At 41.1% G+C, this 22,294-nt stretch overlaps 1 protein-coding gene across 1 annotated transcript in view; it reads left to right on the forward strand.

Annotated features, from left to right (window-relative positions):
* Positions 1-22,294, forward strand: part of LOC108788938 (inactive phospholipase C-like protein 2) — a 136,946-nt gene that overhangs the window by 73,764 nt on the left and 40,888 nt on the right. Inside the window, exons 2-3 of the mRNA XM_018558843.1 lie at positions 1,694-4,174; positions 10,000-10,203. Coding sequence (XP_018414345.1) covers positions 1,694-4,174; positions 10,000-10,203 — 2,685 coding nt within the window. The remainder of the gene's footprint in view (positions 1-1,693; positions 4,175-9,999; positions 10,204-22,294) is intronic.

The following is a 22,294-nucleotide window of genomic DNA, read 5'->3' on the forward strand; positions in this document are numbered from 1 at the left end:
TAAGGTTTTCCACATCGTGAGTGTGGATTGTATAGTCGGAAAGGGCGAGGAAAGAGGGATTGGAGTCACGTTAAGCGACAGTAAGAGATTCACAGCAGAGGTACAAGACAGTAGGGAAAGTTCCATTTGAGCCCACAGTTTGTCTTGTGTATTTTGGCACCAGTGTTGAACTTGGGCTAGGATTGTAGCTGCGTGGTACTTAGCGAGGTTAGGAAGGGCGAGCCCTCCCATGGATTTATGTTTATACAGGATTTGTGCAGAACATCTAGGTTTCTTATTATGCCATACGAAACAGAGGATTCGTTTTTGCATGTGGGTAAAATAAGAGGTGGGGGGAATTATGGGAAGAGTTCGAAAGATATAGAGTATTTTGGGAAGGATTAACATTTTAAATGCTGCTACTCTACCGCATACTGTAAGGTAAAATTTGGAGAGGGAAGCCAGGTCTTTAGGTATGGTTTGGAGAAGCGGTTTGTAGTTGTAGTCATATAGTTTCATTGATGAGGTTGGGAGTTGAATGCCAAGATAAGTGATGGATGAATTCGCCCAAGCATAGTGGTAAGCTGCTTGTGAAGTTAGTTGTAGAGAGGGGGAAATATTGAGACATAGGAGGTGAGATTTTGTGTTGTTGATCTTGTAATATGAGACTTCGCTAAATCGGTCTAGAAGGAGTCTTACAGCGGGAAGGGATGTTAGTGGGCGAGAGAGTATAAGGACTACATCATCCGCAAATAGACCTATTTTATTGGTTGTGGGGCCTACTTCAATGCCATGAATGTGGGGATGTGAACGAATTAGAGTCGCGAGAGATTCCATTACTAGAACAAATATAATAGGGGAAAGTGGGCACCCCTGGCGAGTGCGGAGAGGAGTCCGGAAGTGAGTACCTTTGCGTTAGGCGTGGAATATAAAGCCAAGATAGCGTTCAGTATTGGGCCTATAAAACCAAACTTCAATAATACTGCTTTCAGGAAGTCCTGTATTCAGTTTAAACTGTCTTTTTTTTTTTTTTAAATAAAAAAGGACTATTGTTTGTATTGTGAAAATAAATCAGCTTGATAAAACTTTTAGCAGTGAGAGTTACTGTCTTAAAAACCTTGTATCTATGCATAGTTTGTACTTCTTTATGTACACATGAGTAGCTATAATAGATTCACTTTAAATGGCACATGTTTTAGGGCCTATGTTTTTTGGCTTTTTTTTTTGCTTTAAACGGGTTGTGCATTCTTATACAACCCTGAGTATGCAAAACATGCTTTAATCAGGTGAAATGCAGGTAAGGAGGAGGTCAACTGCAGGTCAAATCCAAATGTGAATGATCTCGGAAGTTATATCATTGATACTTAAACCTCATTCACACAGCTGATTGTGTTCTTGTTTGAATGAGTGATTGTTTATTCAATTGTTTGCAGATAATAGATATTTATCTAATTTCTCTGGGCACCTATGAACATGCAATAGACTTTTCTTATGTAAACAATAGGGATAATAGACTTCTCATAAACATACAACCAGCCAATTCCCTTTGAATGTGCTAGCTTGGAAGCTGTTGTTCTGAGTGCATATAATTATCTGAGTGCATATAATTATCATTAACATCATAAAAGCAAGAGTCACACACGTTTTGTCATGTAGTTTTGTTTTTCTTTAATTCACTTTACTTAGCATATTTTCTTGTGTTTTTTACTGTTAGGATGGATCCCGTCAAAAACAAAAGAAAACCGTGTCCTTCAGCACAATGCCCAATAATCGAAAGATCAATAGCACAGCTGCTTGCATCTCCTTCATGATGGAGGGGTGTGAGATGAAGAAAGTGCGCTCCAACTCCAGGATGTACAATCGCTTTTTCCTTCTAGATCCAGACATGCGTTTTCTACGCTGGGAGCCATCAAAGAAAGATTCAGATAAAGCTAAACTGGAAATCAAATCCATTCGTGAGGTCCGTGTTGGAAAGAAAACTCCAGTTTTGAGAAGTAATGGACTGTCAGATCAGTTCCCAGAAGAATGTGCCTTTTCTATTATTTATGGAGAAAACTATGAATCATTGGACCTTGTTGCCAGCACCGCTGATATTGTCAACACTTGGGTTATGGGGCTCAGGTACCTGGTATCTTATGGAAAGCACACTCCAGATGTTGTAGGAGCTAATCAAACAAGTTCAAGAACACTGTGGATCTCATCTTTGTTTGAGATTGCTGATCTAGAGAAAAAGGGACAGGTTCCATTGTCTAGAGCCATTCAACTCATCAAGGGACTTAACCCTGGTATGAAGACCTCAACAGTAGAGCTAAAATTTAAGGAAGTGCAGAAAGTTAGTGATAAATATGGCTGTAATATAACTTGTGATGTATTTGTAGAGGCCTATTGTGAACTGTGTACACGACCAGAGGTATTCTTTTTATTGGTTCAGTTTTCTAGCAATAAAGAGTATTTGGACTTAAAAGATCTGATGATCTTCATGGAAGTGGAGCAAGGTATGGAAGAGGTTAATGAAAATACAGCACTGGAAATCATCAATAAGTATGAACCTTACAAAGAAGGACGAGAAAAAGGATATCTCACAATTGATGGGTTCACCCGTTATCTTCTTTCATCAGACTGTAATATCTTTGATCCTGACCATAAAGTTGTCTGTCAGGATATGACAAGGCCATTATCACACTATTACATCAATTCTGCTCATAATGCATGCCATCTAGAGGACCACTACTGGGGCACATCTGACATTAGTGGCTATATACATGCCCTTAAGATGGGGTGTCGGAGCATTGAGCTTGTTGTTTGGGATGGCCCAGATAATGAGCCTCTCATCTACCTTGGTCTGTCTGTGGTTTCGCAGGTGGCTTTTCGAAGTGTCATAAGTGTAATAGACAAGTATGCATTTGAAGCATCAGAGTACCCATTAATCCTTTGCTTGGTAGTTCATTGCTCAGTTCGACAACAGCGTTTCATGGCCCAGTGCTTAAAAAAAATCCTTGGTGACAAACTTTACCTAGATCCACCGTTTCCTGATGAAAACTACTTGCCTTCTCCAGAACAACTAAAAGGCAAGATTATAATAAAAGGTAAGAAGCTACCTTCAGATAATACTGACTCGGATGGAGATGTAACAGATGAGGATGAAGGCATGGAGATTGCCAGGAGATTGGGTCAGGATGGTCGTGAACATCTTAACGAGGCTGGCCACAGAAAGCTGCGACTCTCTAAAGAACTCTCAGACCAGGTGACTCTGTGCAAGTCCATAAAGTTTAAGGACTTTGAAAACTCTAAAAGAAACCAAAAATACTGGCATGTGTGTTCCTTTAATGAGATTACTGCTAGTCGCTTTGCCAATGAGTATCCTGAAGAGTTTGTGAAATATAACAAAAGGTTCCTGTCAAGGGTCTACCCAAGTTCAATGCGAATAGACTCTAGCAATATGAACCCCCAAGACTTCTGGAAATGTGGTTGTCAAATTGTGGCCATGAACTACCAAATGCCAGGTCTTATGATGGATCTTAATACTGGATGGTTTAGACAGAATGGAAACTGTGGCTTTGTCCTACGTCCCTCAATAATGAGGGAAGAAGTATCCTATTTTAGCGCAAATGCAAAGGACTCTTTGCCTGGTGTTTCGGCTCAGCTACTTCACATAAAAATTATTAGTGGTCAAAACCTCCCCAAACCCAAAGGATCTGGAGCAAAGGGAGATGTGGTGGAACCATATATTTACATAGAGATACATGGAATACCCGCTGATTGTGCAGAACACCGGACAAAAACAGTTACACAAAATGGAGATAACCCAATATTTGATGACAGCTTTGAGTTTCACATAAACCTTCCAGAGTTGGCTATCCTGCGGTTTGTAATACTAGATGACGACTACATTGGAGATGAGTTCATAGCCCAGTATACTATCCCATTTGAGTGTCTGCAGACTGGCTTTAGACATGTTCCCCTACAGTCTTTAACGGGAGAGTTTCTCCAAAACACCACCTTGTTTGTCCACATTGCTATCACTAACCGAAGAGGAGGAGGAAAAGCACACAAGAGGGGTCTCTCTGTACGCAAAGGCAAGAAGGTTCGTGAGTATACATCAACAAAGACTACAGGCATCAAAGCAATTGATGAGGTGTTTAGAACAGCTACTCCTTCTCTTCGAGAAGCTACTGATCTTCGGGAAAATGTTCAGGTAATTCTCTTATACAGTATCGTTGCTTTTACTCCCTTTTCAAAAGGTTTTTTTTTAAATCTTCTCTGGGTAAAATTAGAGCTTTTGTGGTTCTGTATATATCAAAATATAATTGTCCCTTATGGTGCATTTTTCTTCCACTATATTCATATATCCTCTGTGTGCTACATTTTTCCTTTCTTGTTCCAACCTTTTAATTAAACATAAGCAAAATGGGTATTAAAATCTTGCTGTGCTCTCCATGAGCCTAATACAGAGTTTCTGAAATACTGTTCTGTAATTAGAACATGCTAACACTGGATTATTCTGCAAGTGAAACTCAAGCCTGTCCTAAGGTAACCTTGGCTGCAGCAGCCAGTGAGATTGGGCTGAGAGATACACATGGTTGATTGACATTTAAAGAGCACCTGTCACATCTGCAGGTCCGGAAAACTCATGTTTTTTCCTGTATGCACTATTTGAGTTTTGAAACAAAAGTGCAGTTTTCTTTCCTTCCCATGTTTAGTAGAGACCAAAAAGCTACACACTTTGGAGATGATTTCTAGCTTTCATAAACCAGGACTTGTGTTTACTGATGTGGGAACTTTGTCTGAGAGCCAACCACTATGTGTTTATTAAATTGAGCACATGGTAGAAGCTGTTTACTTTTTCAGACTCTCTCTCTGAATACAACTTCATAGGGCCCTGTCTAAACATGTGGGGGGGATTTCTAGAGCTCCACTTAACAGCTGGACAACAAAATAATAGCATGCTGTATTTTATATTTATAATGCTAAAATATTTTTTACAGATTTTTATTTTATAACTGCAACAATAATAAAAAATGTATACGAAAAGCACTATACATTACATACATGTTATAGTGTATTATGTACAAGTGTTCTCATATAAAGCTGCACTGTCCTGAGGGTGCTTGACTACATATAACGCAAAAGGGTTCTTGCAATAGATGGCAACACGTAGAAACAATGTTAGTAGTAGGAAGTCACCAGCACTCCGAACTAGAGCTGCAGCTAACGATTATTTTCAAAATCGATTAGTTAGCCGATTATTAAGTTCGATTAATCGGTTAATCGGATAAACAATAAAAAAAAATTAAAAATGGTTCCAGTGATGGGACTACTAGTTTGTATTGAGATTGTAGTCCATCACAGGAGTAAGCTTGGAGCGGTGGATAAAAATAGTGTGGTGTGCAATATAGTGAAAAGGAAAGTGTAAAATTATACAGCAATGAATGCAGAATTGCACCGGCTATAGAGGACTACAACAAATCCCAGCAATAGTACATTATAGCTGGTGGTATTCTGCATTGCGCTGTATAATGTACTATTGCTGGGATTTGTAGTCCTCTATACAGTGCAGTGCAGAATATCACCAGCTATATAGGAATACAACAAATCCCAGCAATACATTATACATACAGTGTATAATGTATTGCTGGATGTGTATTCCTATGTATAATATACAGCACAATGTACCATAAGCTATAGAGGAATACAAATCCAAGCAATACATTATAGAGCACCATGTGGGGGGGGGAAAGTGCACGCTTACCTGAGCAGTCTTCCAGCAACTTGCTTCTGAGATCGGACCTGTCTATCAGTGGCTGTCATCCCCCCACACCTGCTCCTCCTTACTACATCTCCCCGCGTCCCTGTGCCAATCGTGGATGTGGGCGGGCGGTGAGTGTGAGGCGGGGAGGAGGTGCGGCGTGGATGCGGGCGGGCGGGTCTGGCAGCGGCGAGCGTGAGGTGGGGAAGAGGTGCGGCGCGCAGCGTGTGTGGAGCCGTGAACAGGGCCAACTGATTGGAAGCCGATTAATCGATTATTGAAAAAGTTGACAACTTTTTCAATAATCGATTATAATCGATTATGTTGATTAGTTGTTGCAGCCCTACTCCGAACATGCATTGAAAAAGTTATTGTGAACACAGCATGTCACCTGTCAAGATGCCAATGTTATGTGGCCTGGCATGTTTCTCTTCCTCTGGATGATTTTGTGACGACTAGTTGATACATTAGCAAAACATATGTAAAGCTCTGTAACCCCCAGCACCCAGACTTCTTCACCCCCATATGACTTCACAAGCCCACCAAAATACACGTAATCATTTTGAAAAATCATCATACCATGCCATGATATTTCTGGGAAGACATAAATAGGACACCCTCGTTTTTGTGTGTACATCCTTTTGGATTCTAGCAAAATAAGGGGGTCCAATGCGGAAAAAGGAGGGGAGAGTATACCCCTTGTTTAGCTGTACCAACTACACCAGGCACCACAGGAGAGCAAAACGTGCAACAAGGTGTTATGGACAATCCAATAGCAACTTAAACTGGCCATACTCGACTAAAATTCCTGCTGAGTCAGCCAACATTTTTATATAAACTAAAAAGAAACAAAAACATTTTATGTTATTTGTTCTAGTTGATAGGGTATATCATATGTCTGGGATTTCAGTTTATTTTGGGAGTTATAGGTCATAAAATACAAGGAGTGAAATACAATTTTAGAATGTGGTATGTTTCTCTCCTATCTTTAATAGCCTCCTCAGCACTATATTTTCTTATAATATATTTTTAATAAACTTATTTTTTTAAAATATTTTTATAAACCTTTTTCTTTTTTTAACTTTTTTAAATGTAATTATTTTTTTAACTTGGGGGCACTAAGGGGTTATTTTTGTATTTACAGGGTCTTTGATACATAGTATCTCTAAGTAGAATACAGTATTCTCAGAAATACTTTGTATCAATTTTGTAACACGCAACTTTTACAACTCTGCATAGTTACATAGTTACATAGTATTTGGGGTTGAATAAAGACATATGTCCATCAAGTCCAACCCATATAGGTCCACGCATCTCATTCTTAAGGAAACTAGACTACTAGTTTCTATTGAGATTGTAGTCCATCACGGGAGCAAGCTTGGCGCGGTGGAAGTAAAATGCTTTGCTAATGTATATATTGATTATTGAATTCCCCTAAAGCACGGGGACCCTGCAGGAGCCCAAAACATTGGCATCTTGACCTTATGTGATATGATGTGTTCACAATCCATTGTTGAAGCACATATTGTGAGTGATGGGGCCTTCCTACTACTACCATAGTGTATTATATAGCCGAACACCATAAATAGATTTTGACCACTTAGATAAGATAAAGAGCAGTGTACGAAATAAGGTTTCCTTTGGCATCCAATAAGCAGTAGTCTTCATTGCTCTGAGGCCCAGTTTACATCTGAGCAATCCAAGATCGTGCGGCGATCCGCAGAATCACACACAAACACAAACTTCATTTGTAATGGAACCCCAATCACGGCTAGCATTCTGCACGGTGGCATGCCGCTGTGCAATCACGCACAATCAGAGCTGCAAAAAACTGTGGCCCAATCATCGCACAAAAGGTGCATGAGCCTTTTTGCCGTGCCAATACGACCCCAGTAAAATCAACGGGGCTGCACAGTCCCGGGCCACCAAAATGTGAACCAGGACTAACCGTCATAAACTGATGCTACGTAAAAAGTATTTATTGCTATGTGGTTGCTGTATCCTGCACTTTTGAGAATTGCTCTTTGCCCTGCTTTTCTGCACGAGCCTCTTGAAAGTCTTCATTTGCTAATAATGGACCTGCTATAAAGTTTCAGAACTAAAATACAGATCAAAAACTCCACCAGCAGATAATATAATAACTTATATAATAAAAAATTTAAAGCATTTGTCAAAAACAAATCAGGAGCAAGCAGCTTAGGGAGACAGTGATGCCCCTCCATAGATACAATACTGTGAGTGAGCATTGTCAAGTAAGGACAGGAACTGTGTAACTGGAATTAACAGGTGAAAATAAAAGGAAAAAAGACAACAACAAAAAAGCTGTAATACATTACCTGTTTTTTCTTGAGTTTAGAACACACTTTAAAAAGTATACTTGCTTTTGTATCAAATGCATATTATTTAGTAAAAAAAACATATGAAATATAATAGTATAGGGTAATAAGAGATGATGTGACAGTATTTTCATATGTACAGATGACGATACACACAATTTAAAGTTAAACTAGTATGTCACGGGTGAGTTTCTGTATAAGTGGCAATCTTTCAGTAGGGCAGAAGCAGTTCTGTTTTTAACTAAACAACCAGTTTGTGTCTATAATATGGACATTAAGACATATTTACTAAAGGATTTGTTCAAACAATTTGTGTAAACAACTCTCTTCAATTATCCAGTCGTGCAGAAGGAATAAGTAATCGTCACACAATATATTGTGTAAACATTCTCAAAGTTTTTAGTAAATCACCTTATATACTTGAATTATCCAGTTTTTATTTGATTACTTTTTTCTTCTTTCAGTATCTGGACATTAATTGTTTCCAACATTTAAGAAAAAAGTGAAAATCTAGGGGACTAATATTTTTTAATTTAATGTTGTTTAAATGTTTTTGCACAAGATTCACAAAACTTTTACCCAGCATTCATATATTTTTCTGATTGAAGTTAATAAAAAATGTGACTCGTAGGTGAAAGCTGTATGAATTTTGTGTGAAAATCTTTTATAAATAGACCCTTTTGTTTACTAGATCTGCATTTGTAGAAATTATTTTTATTGAGCTAATTTCTACCTTCACATGCTCAGGTTTAAAAAAAAACTAAATTGATCTTCGGTTGCTCAGAATTTTTGGATGACAAAACCAAATGATGAAATAGGATGCTATAGTAGGGTAGGCAAACCCAGGACCTCCAGCTGTGGTAAAACTACAAATCCCATAATGCATCTGCCTCTGGGAGTCATGCATATGGCCTGTCAGAGTCTTGCAATGCCTAATGGGATTTGTAATTGCACCACAGCTGGAGGGCCAAAGTTTGCCTACCTCTGCCTTAAAGGTATTTGCTAAACCTAAAACAATCTTAGAAGATAGCTTTGGGTTAGGTCGGTGATGGGTAATAGAGGGCTGGCAAACTGGGAATCAGTTTGCAGGGACTACTAAATGCTTTCTAAACTTGTAAATGTGTTTGACCAAACTTACAAGTATCAAGGGGGCAAGGGCTGGCACTAAATTTGCCAACTGGCAAACAGTAGTGATTAGAACAAGCTTTCATGTGCTCACTTCCTGGTCTAGCTGAAAATTGCTGCATCAAGGGACACCCTTAACCTCAGGACTTTGGGGGCCTTTAAAATTATAAGAATTGTTTTTCAGTGGCAGCTGCTGGAATGCGCAGCAATTGGTGTGAATGGGCCCTAAGTGATGTCTCTTGATCGGATCACATTCTTTCTTCCAGTATTTTCCCGCAGTCCCTCCAGTAGTTTCTAGCCTATGCCGGTCTCTGATCCAGTGCAGACTCCTCGAGTCCCACGGTCTGTCTGGCGTGCACGCTCACGGCTGCACGCATTGACTTCTTTTGAGTCTCTCTTCTCCCCACCGGTCCCCATCTCCACTGCGCATGTGCTCACCCAGATCTTCCTCCATGGCAGTTCGGAGAAGTTCGGGGTCTGTCCGGTGTGCACGCTCACGGCTGCACGCATTGACCATTGACTTCTTTTGAGTTTCTCCTCTTCTCCCCACCGGTGATCTCCACTGCGCATGTGCTCACCCAGATCTTCCTCCATGGCAGTTCGGGGAAGCTGGATGCTGCAGCCATGAGCGAGCTGAGGAGACAGAAGTACCTATTTGGTAACTTTTTATTTTTGAAAATGTTTTAGTGAAATATGTAAAAAATAAGACTTTCATTCCACTGTAAGGGTAGTCATTTTTCATTTTCCTTAGTAATGAATATCACTTTTTGTATTAGATTATTTGTGTACTAACCATCATTTCTCTTGTTCTAGAATGCTTTAGTATCTTTCAAGGAACTATGTGGCTTGACTCCAACTGCCAACATGAAACAATGTATCTTGACTGTGTCTGCATGGTTACTAAACAGTGACAGCCCTCTCAATGTGACACTCAACCTCCGCTCCCAGTACCCACTGCTAGAGGCTCATGGGCCAGTTCCTGATCTCTTAAAGAAAGTCCTTACATCTTATGAAGTGGTAAGTCTGCATATTCCTATTAGACTCACCTTTTGGAAATGGTATGCATGCTTTTTTTATACTGGCTGTTTATTTTCATTCCAAAAAATAGGTAAAATACCAAACCACTATAAAAATGTAGTATGCTATTAACCAATAGTAATTCATTAATGGCATATATAAAGGATATGATGGTATTCTATTTGTAGTGATCACCACACAAGTTTTGCTTTATTATATTAATGTTAAAACTGATTATATAAAAGTTAAACCACATCCAGTTCACAATTTGGCATCTATAAAAATGATAATTTCTTTAAAAGACCTTTGTATACATTAAACCCATATTTAGGGTGTAACATGAAACATGGTCACATTCCCCAGCCGCCCACTCTAATACTGCCCCAATCAACTAATTATAGGGTGCTTCTCCCTGCAGCATTTACATTTTTGTTGAGTATAGCCCGGCTTTGTGTGGCTTCACCCACACAGCCACGTCATTCATTCATGAGGATTTGTAAGTGGGAAAACTAAAAGTTTATGTCACTGCTGCATTGCTTCTTAGTGGGTCTGTCAAAGATGCTTCAAACTGGTCTGTGGCTTATCAAAATAGGCTATAGTAAATAGTTACGGTCTCCCCAGTTATGAATGGACAGGAGGCGATGTGTGCAGAGAACATCCTCCCCATAAAGTGATGAGATGGTAACTGTTTATTATGTCCCCAGTCATGAGTGAACAGATAAGTGATGTATATCACTTCCTGTTCATTCATAACTGGGTACATAGTAAACATTTTACTATCTCAATTATTTACAAACATCGGAGTGATCAGTACTGATCACTCTGGTGTTGCTCAGTACAGGGAAGACATATTTACTGATCCCACACTCTCTATCCTGAACCTGCACCGCCTGTCCCAGGAGCTCTCCTCCCCGCACCGCCCCACTCAGCATCCTGAGACGGTTATGCCACTGCTCTCTCCTCCCCACTGGGCACTGGTAGGTGCATCAGTTCTGTGTCCCCTCCGATCCCTGTTGCTTCTGCCGATACAGGCGGGGGAGAACAGCAGGCATCAGAGGGGACACACAGCCGGTCATGATGCTGGCGCTCAGCGGAAAGGAGGGAGCGGTAGTGGCGGCAGTCGAGATGAGGGGCTCTATCTGAATGAATACCTGCCATCAGCCGCTTGTCAGCCCCTGATGACAGCTATACATTTACACAGGTAAACTAACTCCCAGTGGCTATAGCCACCAGAAATCCATTTACAGGGGCCTGCTGCCAGCGACGTATGGCATATGCCGCTGGTGGCAGGAGAGTTGAGGACAGCTGCACTTCAGCCTCCCTATGGCTCCTAACTGTTTAACTGTTCCCCTCTCTGCCTCGAGGCCCATAGCGGCCACAAGGGCTGCTATGGTGGTAGTTCCCCACTGATCTGCATGCTAGTGTAGGAAATGTGCAACTCCCTCTAACATGCCATGGCCTGTAGATGTTCTTTTTTTCTTTGGGCCAGACATACTGTTCTTAGGCATATGTCTGTTTCATCTGCTTATCTTAAAGCTGCCATGCTCGCACACTATGGGGGCAGCGATGTTACCAGGTGTCGCATACATATTCCACTTACTGCAGTGTGTCAGAAGCCTGGAACTGCGGGAAGCTTTCTCTCCATAGACTTACATGAGCTACCTGCATGCTTCTCCGGGTGCATCAAAACACAGGCCTGCACGCTATATGGGGTGTCCTGTGTGAATGATGCCAAATTCAGTAACTGAAGAGCAGTGATGATGTGGGAAAGGCAAGTAACCAGTACTAACAGGGCAGATTTCACTGATTTCCTGATAAAGAGAGACCATTTCTGATCAGTTGATATGGGTTACTGCACATGCATTTTTTTTCTGATGAAATAATAAAGTGCCAAGTCTCAGTGCAAACAGAAAATACGGATGCCTCTCGTGCTCTGTCTGTACTTTGTGGCTACCTGGGATACAGATCACCCTTTGACGTGCTGCATATTGATTTTGTGAAAACAGCCTTTTGTCACACAGTATGTACTTAGCTCTTTCCATCACCCTTCTTGAAAAAAGAATACTTCGTATTTATTATTTTGAAAGCATGGCAGACCTCCCTTGTGAGTTCTCACCCAATTGTGTGTTGAAGGTCGCTCTGTATACAAATGGGGGTGGAGGAGATGCTATAGCTGGAACATTGTGAGTCAGTACGAGAAAAATAAAACACTTCACTGCCCACTTAATGCAGGGTACATATGAAGCGGAGAAAGTCATTTATGTGAATGAACAAGGCTGCCCTGGACGTCGTATACTAATATGGAAGTATAAAAATAGCAGGCTGCATGTGTGGGAGTTCTCTCTATTCCTGTTATAAACACTTACCTTGCTTTTACTAACAGAGATAATCAGGATGGTCATGACATGCCACACAATGCCTGACCTGAGGCTACCTTGCAAATAGGGAGCTGTTTGACAATTCCTATCTAGCAGGAAGAGGATAAGACCTCTTACATGTGCCCCAATGCACTAACACACTTGATAGAGAAAGCAAAGCAGACGTGCACAGTACAGTTTACTGAAGTCAGATCACTGGGTGATAAATTCTGACTTAAAGCTGAATCAGCAAATATTGTCTAAATACAACAGGCGTGTGCGTTCTTACTTGAATATTGCTGTTTTTGTTGTATTTCTTTCAGATGTACATTAATCCAGTGTGACTCTTTCGTTCTGTGCTAGAGCTTCCTGTAATACAGACCAGTCACTGGTGCTCTCCCTCCTTTTGCAGGATCACTGGTCTTGTATCTTGTCACGAAAAGAGGACCAGGGGAGGGTGCCGCGGGGGTACAGGGTTGCGTAAAGGCCAGACGATGTGTGGGCTATCACTTTCCTTCACTTGTCCTCATAGATTGGCCAGCCCGCTGGCTGATTGTCACGAGAACCCCCAGAGTGCCTCCCAGTCCACAGACGTGACAGTAGCAGAGGTAAAATACAACACGCACACACAAATGAACTAATCTAAGCTGCCACCACCCACAACTTACAGGCAAAACGTTTTAGTGTCTGTCTGTCTGTCTGTCTGTCTGTCTGTCTGTCTGTCTGTCTGTCTGTACATTCTGCGCTCAAGCAGACTGACACAGGCTTTGCAGACCACACATGCTGCTCTCGTTAGCATTTACAGGTTAGTTAAACCAGGCACAATTACCCCCAGTTAATACATCCCACTCGCAGTCTCCCACATTACAGCTGGTCACCACTGGAGGGAGAATCACACAACTCAAGCTGGCTGGACACACAAAGGCAGATGCCAATTTCGCATACCATCTAGTGTACTCTAATTTTTTGTGTGGCAGCCAAAGTGGTACTCTCACACCCTTAATATTCCCCAAGCTCTCCTCTCAGCTAGGATACTGGCATTGCCATTTCCTCCACTGCCCACACACACACCTACAGGTGAAACTCGAATAATTAGAATATCGTGCAAAGTTCATTTATTTCACTAATGCAACTTAAAAGGTGAAACTAATATATGAGATAGACTCATTACATGCAAAGCAAGATCATTCAAGCCGTGATTTGTCATAATTGTGATGATTATGGCTTACAGCTCATGAAAACCCCAAGAACCCCAAATCCACAACCTCAAAAAAGTAGATTATTACATGCAATCAATAAAACAAGGATTGTACATAGAACAATATCGGACCTCTGAAAAGTACAAGCATGCATATGTACTCATTACTTGGTTTGGGCCCCTTTTGCAGCACTTACTGCCATTACTTTTGCACGATATTCTAATTATTCGAGTTTCACCTGTACATCAGACACACAGATCCCTGACTGGAAATGACTTACAATCAAGCTTCTAGGCACTGATGATACAGATGATCAATTATCCACATACAATAGATACACAACAGTCTCTTCAGATTCGTGCGCGCAATCAAATACCAGCTTATTAATTTTATATTTCATATCCCTAGATGGGCAGTGCATAGAAAAGGGTAGAATTGCAAAAAGTTACAAAAACAGAAGTTATAACACTTAGACATGCATACAAGCAATCAGTATTAAAATAAAAGGGATAAACTTACAGAAATTATTACTACGGCTGCTTTCAAGGTTGGATGGAAAATGTGGACACACCTCCACACCAGTGGACCCCTTGAATGTGACATTTTCTTGGTTTCACATCACCATTGTTATGCTCTAGAGATGAAAACCAGTTTCCACCCCCTGAGACCAACCAATCAGATGGAAGGGGCTGGAGACTGCATACAGTATTTTCACCTGGGTCTCGGGTATCATTTTTCTATTAACCATCTTTAGACCCTCATAACTGTTTCCAGTTGTAAATTATGGATCCGAGATTGATGGTTCTGGTTCCAGCTATTCTGCTATATACAGTCCAAACTCTGGCACTCTACGGCTAACAGAACCCGAAATACGATAAAGAGACCCAATTATCAGAACTCCTCCATATTTTATCCTAAAATCCTCATGTTTCGTGTCAGGCAGTTCGTCTTTGTACCACTACTCCTTTCCCTGAAGGTTTTATGATCATATGTTGCACGGGATGGGAGTTATGAGATATGCCTTTTTTTTCTTTTTTTTTACTTTTCTTAGACACTAATATTGAAAAACACATATTATTATTATTATTATTATACAGGATTTATATAGAGCCAACAGTTTGCGCAGCACTTTACAATATAAGGAAAACATTACAATCACAATTCAAGACAAGATGGTAAGGAGGGATTTGCCCATGAGGGCTTACAATCTAAAAGGGAAGGGCAAGTGATACATGAGGAGGTAGCTGTGTGGGGATGAATTGTTTGAGAAAGTGATGGTTCAGTGGTTAGGTTGAGGTGGGATAGGCTTCCTTGAAGAGATGAGTCTTAAAGGGATTGCCTAAAGCCAGTCAGAATGGGAGATAGACGAATAGGTTGGGGTAGAGAATGTCATAGGATGGGAGAGGCTCTAGTGAAGTCCTGGAGGCGAGCATGGGAGGAGTTGACGAAGCTGGAAAGCAGAAGGTCTTTTGAGGAGCAGAGGGGACGGTTAGGGTGATACTTTGAGACCAGGTTTGAGATGTAGCCAGGGGCAGAGTTGTGGATAGCTTTGTAAGTGGTTGTCAGTATTTTGAATTTTATCCTTTGGGCTATTGGAAGCCAGTGCAGGGATTGGCAGAGGGGGGTGCAGACACTGAGCGGTTGGGTAGGTGAATGAGTCTAGCAGCTGCATTCATGATAGACTGAAGGGGGGATAGCCTGTGTAAAGGTAGGCCAATGAGGAGGGAGTTGCACTAGTCAAGACGAGAGATAACAAGATGAGTAATTTTTGCGGTTTTATTGATGAGGAAGGGGCACTTTACATTTCGGTGATAAAAAGGCATTAAGACACTTTGTCTAGAGGGTCCAGGAAGAACCCTCACTGCTCTGTGGTCCCTTGCTGGAGAAGCACAACCACTCAACATTTGCTTCAATTGACACTCTATAGCTAACATGTTTATGTAGATTATTTCACTTGTAGAAACTGTATTCAGTAGACCTGAAGTCACTTTCATATTGTTTTATGACAAGATATATATCTGCCCCCCTCATGTAGTTTTCCTATAGTGGGTGGAGCCTGCTGGGTCCCTCCCACAAGTCTGTTCTCGGCACAGGCTATGTACAGCACAGTGATGTAGTTGATTAAACTTTTATAAGGTAATATCTGTGTTGCAAAGCATTTGTTGCACACAAAAGGTGTTTATGGCCTTTTTGACTATTGATGAGTATATTTAAATGAAAATTTGTGTGCCCCAAGCTCAGCTCAGTGATGTTAAAGTCAAAATGTTTTTCAGATATTTCAAATGCTGATGAAATCACTTACAATGGATGCTACTCCTTGATGATTAAGTGTTTTAGCTTCCTGCAGAAACAGCTGGTCCCCTGAACACTGGTCCTGATATCCTTAGGGGCATGTTTGTAGAATAGCACAGTGGTGGTCAGCTTGCTAGACAAAGGGGCTCAATCAAATCCCCTGACATTCCCAAGGATTGGCACATAATATTTATGTAATGCTATAGAAAATTATCAGAGTTACTGGCAGACTGTAAGAAATGATCAAAGACTGTGGACATTCTACAGATGTAGTTGGAGAATTGAGATATGCTGCGGGAGACAGAGGAAGGGGACATGTTATGTAAGGCTGTTAGAGATCACTGCTTTAAAACCTCTTTACAGCTCCCACTCCCAGATGCTAGGGTCCCAACACTCTACAATAAGTACCAAGGTTGCTTGAGAGCCTTGGGCTGCAAGTTGGGGCACCAGCTTGATAATGACCCACAGAGAAGGCTTCAGACACACGCAGAAATATTGGAAACACTGAAAGTAAACCAATATAAATTCAATTAAAATATAGATTTGTATTGTCAGGAAGCAGACATGTTACGGCTTAAGCAAAACAAATGGCAAACGCACCCATCAATTTGTTACCTGCTTTACAGCAAGGTGCACATGGAAGGGCTTAATACAGTACAACAGCAAAAGGTTTCCCAGCACACTCACCAGCCAGCATGCAAAAAATAACAACTTGTCTCACCACTAAGGTTAAAAACAGAGGTCTAGATACACGTATTATGCAGAAAATGTGAAAGCCGCACCAAGGATGTAACGGCTTAAAACACCTTTTTTTATTTGAGTTTATTTTAAATAATGACTGCTCCTGTTCCAATTATGCTTTTGAATGGTTAGGAAGATGTGTGGGTTAGTTCTGCTGTTGGTAGTCCTGGCTCTACATTTAAGTGCAAAAAGGGTATTTCCTCAGCTCCATATGTATCTCCACACATTACATAGTTACATAGTATTTGAGGTTGAATAAAGACTTAAGTCCATCAAGTCCAACCTATTGCGGATGTGTGTGTATGTATAGGCCCATGTATCATCTCATTCTTAAAGGAGAACTATGAGGTGAGTGCTTTTCACTCATCCTCATAGTTCTAGCCGACCTGTGACAATGAAACTGTCACAGGTCGGTTCAGTAGATCGTAAAGTGAGCGAACACATACCGGCGTTCACTCACTTCTCGATTTTGTCACGGCACAGAGCCGTGACAGGGGAGGGACTGGATTCCCCGCTCTGATACTCCAGCCCTGACTGGCGGAACGGACGGGGATGGGGCGGGTACAGCTGGCTCTGCCTCTAGATAGGCAGAGCCAGCTGTCACTCACGCAGCTGGGCGGATCCAGACATAATTGTCGGGATCCGCTTCAGCTGCGGCGTCTCAGTATAACAGTACCTATACCCCTGTATATTACAGTCTCTCAGGAAATCGTCCAAAAGCTTCTTGAATGATTGCACACTCTTAGCTGAAATCACTGCCTCTTGCAGCGAGTTCCAGACCCTAACCGCTCTAACTGTGAAGAACCCCCTTCGCCCCTTGTGCTGGAATGTTTTTTCCACCAATTTTAGGTGGTGGCCTCTAGACTTTGTTACGGAGTTGATCATAAAGAGTTTGTTGCTAATGTTGCTGTCACCATTGATCATCTTGTACATGAAAATCATATCCCCCCTTAATCTCCTTACTTCCAACGTGAACATGTTTAAATTTAGTAGCCGTGTCTCATAGCTCTGGTCCTCCATTCCCCTAATTAGTTTGGTTGCCCTCCGCTGGACTTTTTCCAACTCAAGGACATCCTTTCTGTGGACTGGTGACCAAAACTGGACGACATACTCCAGATGAGGCCGAACCAGTGATCTATAAAGTGGCACAATTATTGACTTGTCTCTGCAATAAATCCCCTTCTTAATACAGGACAGGACTCTACTTGCTTTGCTTACAGCAGCCTGGCACTGCAAGCTATTCTTCAATCTGTGGTCTACAATGACCCCCAAATCTTTTTCTATTTCTGACTTCCCTAGCGGCATACCCATAATTGTATAGCACATTTGCTTATTTTTAATCCCAAAGTGCATTACTTTGCATTTATCGACATTAAACCTCATCTGCCACATTTTTGCCCACTCCCTATTTTATCCAGATCCTCCTGTAATGTTATACTGTCTAGGTCCGTTTCTATTACCCTCCCAATTTTGGTATCATCAGCAAACACTGAAACATTGCTATTCACACCCTCCCCGATGTCGTTAATAAACAGGGTGAACAGCATGGGTCCCAGCACAGAACCCTGAGGCACACCGCTCATGACACTAGCCCAGTCTGAAAAGGTGCCATTTACCAATACTTTCTGGACACCCTCCTGTAGCCAGTTCTCTATCCAACGTACACATCATTCCATCTATGGCCATGCATCTCAGCTTGTGTAGTAAGTGTTTGTGAGGTACCGTATCAAAAGCCTTTGAGAAATCCAGATATACCACATCCACCGGCCTCCCTCCATCCAGATCTTTACTTACCCCCTCGTAAAAAGTTAGCAAGTTAGTCTGGCAGGAACGGATTGCTGCTCTTTTTCTGAAGCTTCCTACATGCCGATTAGAAAAGACACAAATACTAAAATCAGTTTCATGACTCATTCTTAATATTCATAGGAGTGCAGGCATGCTCCGCTATATTTTCATTCTGTGTTACATAACTGGTAGACTGCAAGACAAGCTTATCAGAAACCTCGACTGGAATAAAAAACAGAGCTGGCATTGCTGAGATGCTTCTGAGAATCCCAGTTGCTTAGCTGCCCCTGTATTTTTTATATTTTGTTCATTACCTATGCTGATTATTTGAAGTGAATTCAAAGCTCCTTATTTGCATTTTTGTTCTGGTATAGTGGCTCAAACTATTAAAGCCATTGGATTAGCATGACAACTAGGGGTGCACCGAAATGAACATTTCAAAACCGCAACGAAACCAAAATGAAAAAAAATGTCAGGCCGAAACCGAAAATGTTTTTTATTCTAACTTTTTCAAAACATTTTTACATTTTATTTTTTATAAACTTTTACATTTTTTAATATTTTATTTTTCTTAGGGGCTTCAAGGAAATATTAGGGGTCTACACAGACCCCCTGATATTTCCCTTTTAAATAGAAAAAGAGATTGAGGACTCTGTGTCCTCAATCTCTTTTTCTGCAGCACCTGTTATAAATGAACAGGAATCCTCTATAGTGAGTGTTCCTGTTCATTCATAACTTGGAGATAGTATGCTTACTATAACCATAATCATGTATGAACAGAAGGCGATGTAGATCACTTCCCATTCATTCATAATTGAAGATATAGTAAACATACCATGTCCTCAATTATTTACAAACACTCAGCGATCACTGAGTGTTTGTACCTCGCTCTCCATCCTGACAGCTGTCACAGGAGGCTGAGCGAGCAGAGCTCAGCTTCCTGTGACAGCACTGCAAGCTGTCTCCGCCAACACCACTCTCCTCTGATCTGTCACAGGAGGCTGAGCAGTGCGGACAGGAGAGACGCCGGCCGCTCACACCGCTCTCCTGTGACAGTTTCTCTCCTCCCCGCTGGGACACCGAGCAGCGCCGGGCAGGGAGGAGAGAATAGGATGCACTGCTATATCGGCAAGAAAACAGCATTTTCGCCGACATGTTTCGGCGGCCGATATATCGGTGCATCCCTAATGACAATCTCATCATCAAAAGAGGTGCGTAATGGCAGCCTCCATATTTTCTCATTAATGGTTTTCCTTTAAACGCTTCATGACCACCAAACGTAGATAAACGTCCGACTACTGAAGCGGTTTTACCAAGAACACCAATGCTGCAGCAGCCGTGTTCTTGGTAACATTTTAGCTGGCGATGGCTGTTCAGATACAAGCGACCCTTTCGCTTGTACGGTGTGTGCCCCCTCTCCACCGGCTACCCCTGGCTCCGCTGCCCGGGGCCAGCACGGGGGGTCTCTCTTTTTTTCTCACTGCCAGCCGCTGATCTCTCCTCTGATCACTGGACTGGTGTCATCTTTTAAATACTATCTAAAAATTGGGTGTTCTATTCTGTTTCTGTGCACTAAATTTAATTTTAGTGTATGTTATCCTAAAAATACTGGTTTGATAAACATTTGCACAAATACTGTGCGACATAAAAATTGCAACAAGCATTTTTTTTATTATACGGGGCCTTTGCTTTCATAAAATATATACTTGTTTGGGGGTTTTAAGCTGTTTTCTAGCCAAAAAAATTATTTTATTATGTGTATGCAAATAGTAACAAATTGCTCTGGAAGGCAAGTAGTTAAAGGTCTGGTAAACCACATATGTCACATACATTTACGATATACTATTTATTTATGTTGTAAAGCAACTTTGTGGCTAAAAAGTAAAAACAAATCTACCATTCGATATATCCCTTACACATCCAGTATTCTGCCATTATGGCGTAATCCCCTCCTGGTCTGACAGGCAAAGTTATGAAATTTTTTGGCAGCATGGACGTTAGTCTGCCTCTCCCAGTCTCCTTAACATAGGCCAGTAATGCAGCCCATTATATTGATGGACCATGAGGAATGTGAGAGGGTGGGTTGGCAGGCTATAACACTACCAGAAAGTGTCACAGGTTTGGTGATGAGAAGGACCTGGGATTTGGCTGTAGCAGTGGGGACGTGAGGCTGCTGCAGGTATGTGCAGGCAACTCTGGATTATTTCTCTTACCTTGAGATTTTTCAGATTTGTGATGATTTTTGCCATATATAATATAATTTTTTTTTTAGTATTAATCTGTGACTGATGTGAGAGACTCCTCCAGCAGGGTTGCTGGGATGTAGCTTGAGTGTGCTAGAGGTGTAGAACTGTAAGAGGTGGTCATTAGTGATGAGCTGAAGGTGCCGGGTTAGATATGTGGGAGGTTTAGCAAACTCCTCAAAAAGCCTGCAAATTTCAAACTTTAATGCAAACCCAATTAAAGTCAATAGGAGGCGAATCTTGAAAATCAGTTCTCTCCCTGAAGGAAAAAGGAAGTGCATAAGGTGCTTAGCACTACCCTGGGGAACATGTCCAACCTTGCATCGACCCAAACTCGAACTTCATCCCTAGTTTGTCATCTGTGTGTTGGACATACTGGCTCTGTGTAGACCTAAAGGAAACAGAAAAGGCATAGGGGACCTTGGCACTGCCCTTGGGGACATGTCAAACCTTGCTTTGGCTCAAACTCGAACCCTATTACTAGTTGGTCATGGGTGTGTTGGACATACGGGCTCTGTTTGGACCTAAAGGAAGGATGTGGCACCCCAAAAATGTATTTGGTAATGCGATGTGAAGTTATACTCCATACACAGTCACGTTACAACAGTATTACCAAACACAGACCCAAAAGTTTTTTTTACCACAAACTTTTATTGTTTTTAGATAAACATCAAAGCAAAAAGGAAGCATATGTAGTTGTGCTGTCGCAGCAGCGAGGAGTTTACATCAAGGATAAAGAACATTAGATTGTGTACATATAAAGCAATTTGATGGGGTTACGCTGCTAAATTAAGTTGGATTGAATCAATTAAGAAGAACTATCTGATTAAAGTCATTAGTGTTATGGACCCTTGTCCAGTAATACAGTCAACTTTGGTCTAATTCTGGGGGTCGAGTATTTAACATATATAAATGTTGAACAATATGTTTACATTACTCCATTAATGGACAATTAAGTTTTGTAATCAAATTTCTTTTGACTGGATTACTTCCTTAATTACCACATCTGGCTGTTTATGCTGTCTTTGTTGTTCAATGATAATTATGGCTGTCAGACATCGTATAGATTGCCTTAATAAATAAACACTTATTATGCCATAGGTCAGTGCTTGTCCATCTGAGTTCTTGAGGGACATGAGTGTGCCACAGTTTTAGGATTTATCTAATTAGCAGACAGTATTGTATTTAAGGGAATCTATAGTGTTTTTAATGGTCTCCATGTGTTTTTATATGTGTGTGATCAGCTTGACGTAAGTTCTCTCCTTTCACTGATTACAGCTTATATTTTATATTTCGAGTTAGGGAAACATTTCTGATTAGGAATACATAACAATGCAGTGTCATGTATCAAAATAGCTTTCAGGTATATATTACACTAATATGTGGAATAAAGTCCCCACTATGAATGATAAAGATATTAAGATCCCTAAAGTGAATCCAAATACTTAGGAGGTGCATTATTCCTTAAGCTGGG

Source organism: Nanorana parkeri, unplaced genomic scaffold (genome assembly GCF_000935625.1).
Source record: "Nanorana parkeri isolate BGI_ZX_2015 unplaced genomic scaffold, ASM93562v1 scaffold362, whole genome shotgun sequence".
Taxonomy (NCBI): Eukaryota; Metazoa; Chordata; class Amphibia; order Anura; family Dicroglossidae; genus Nanorana; species Nanorana parkeri.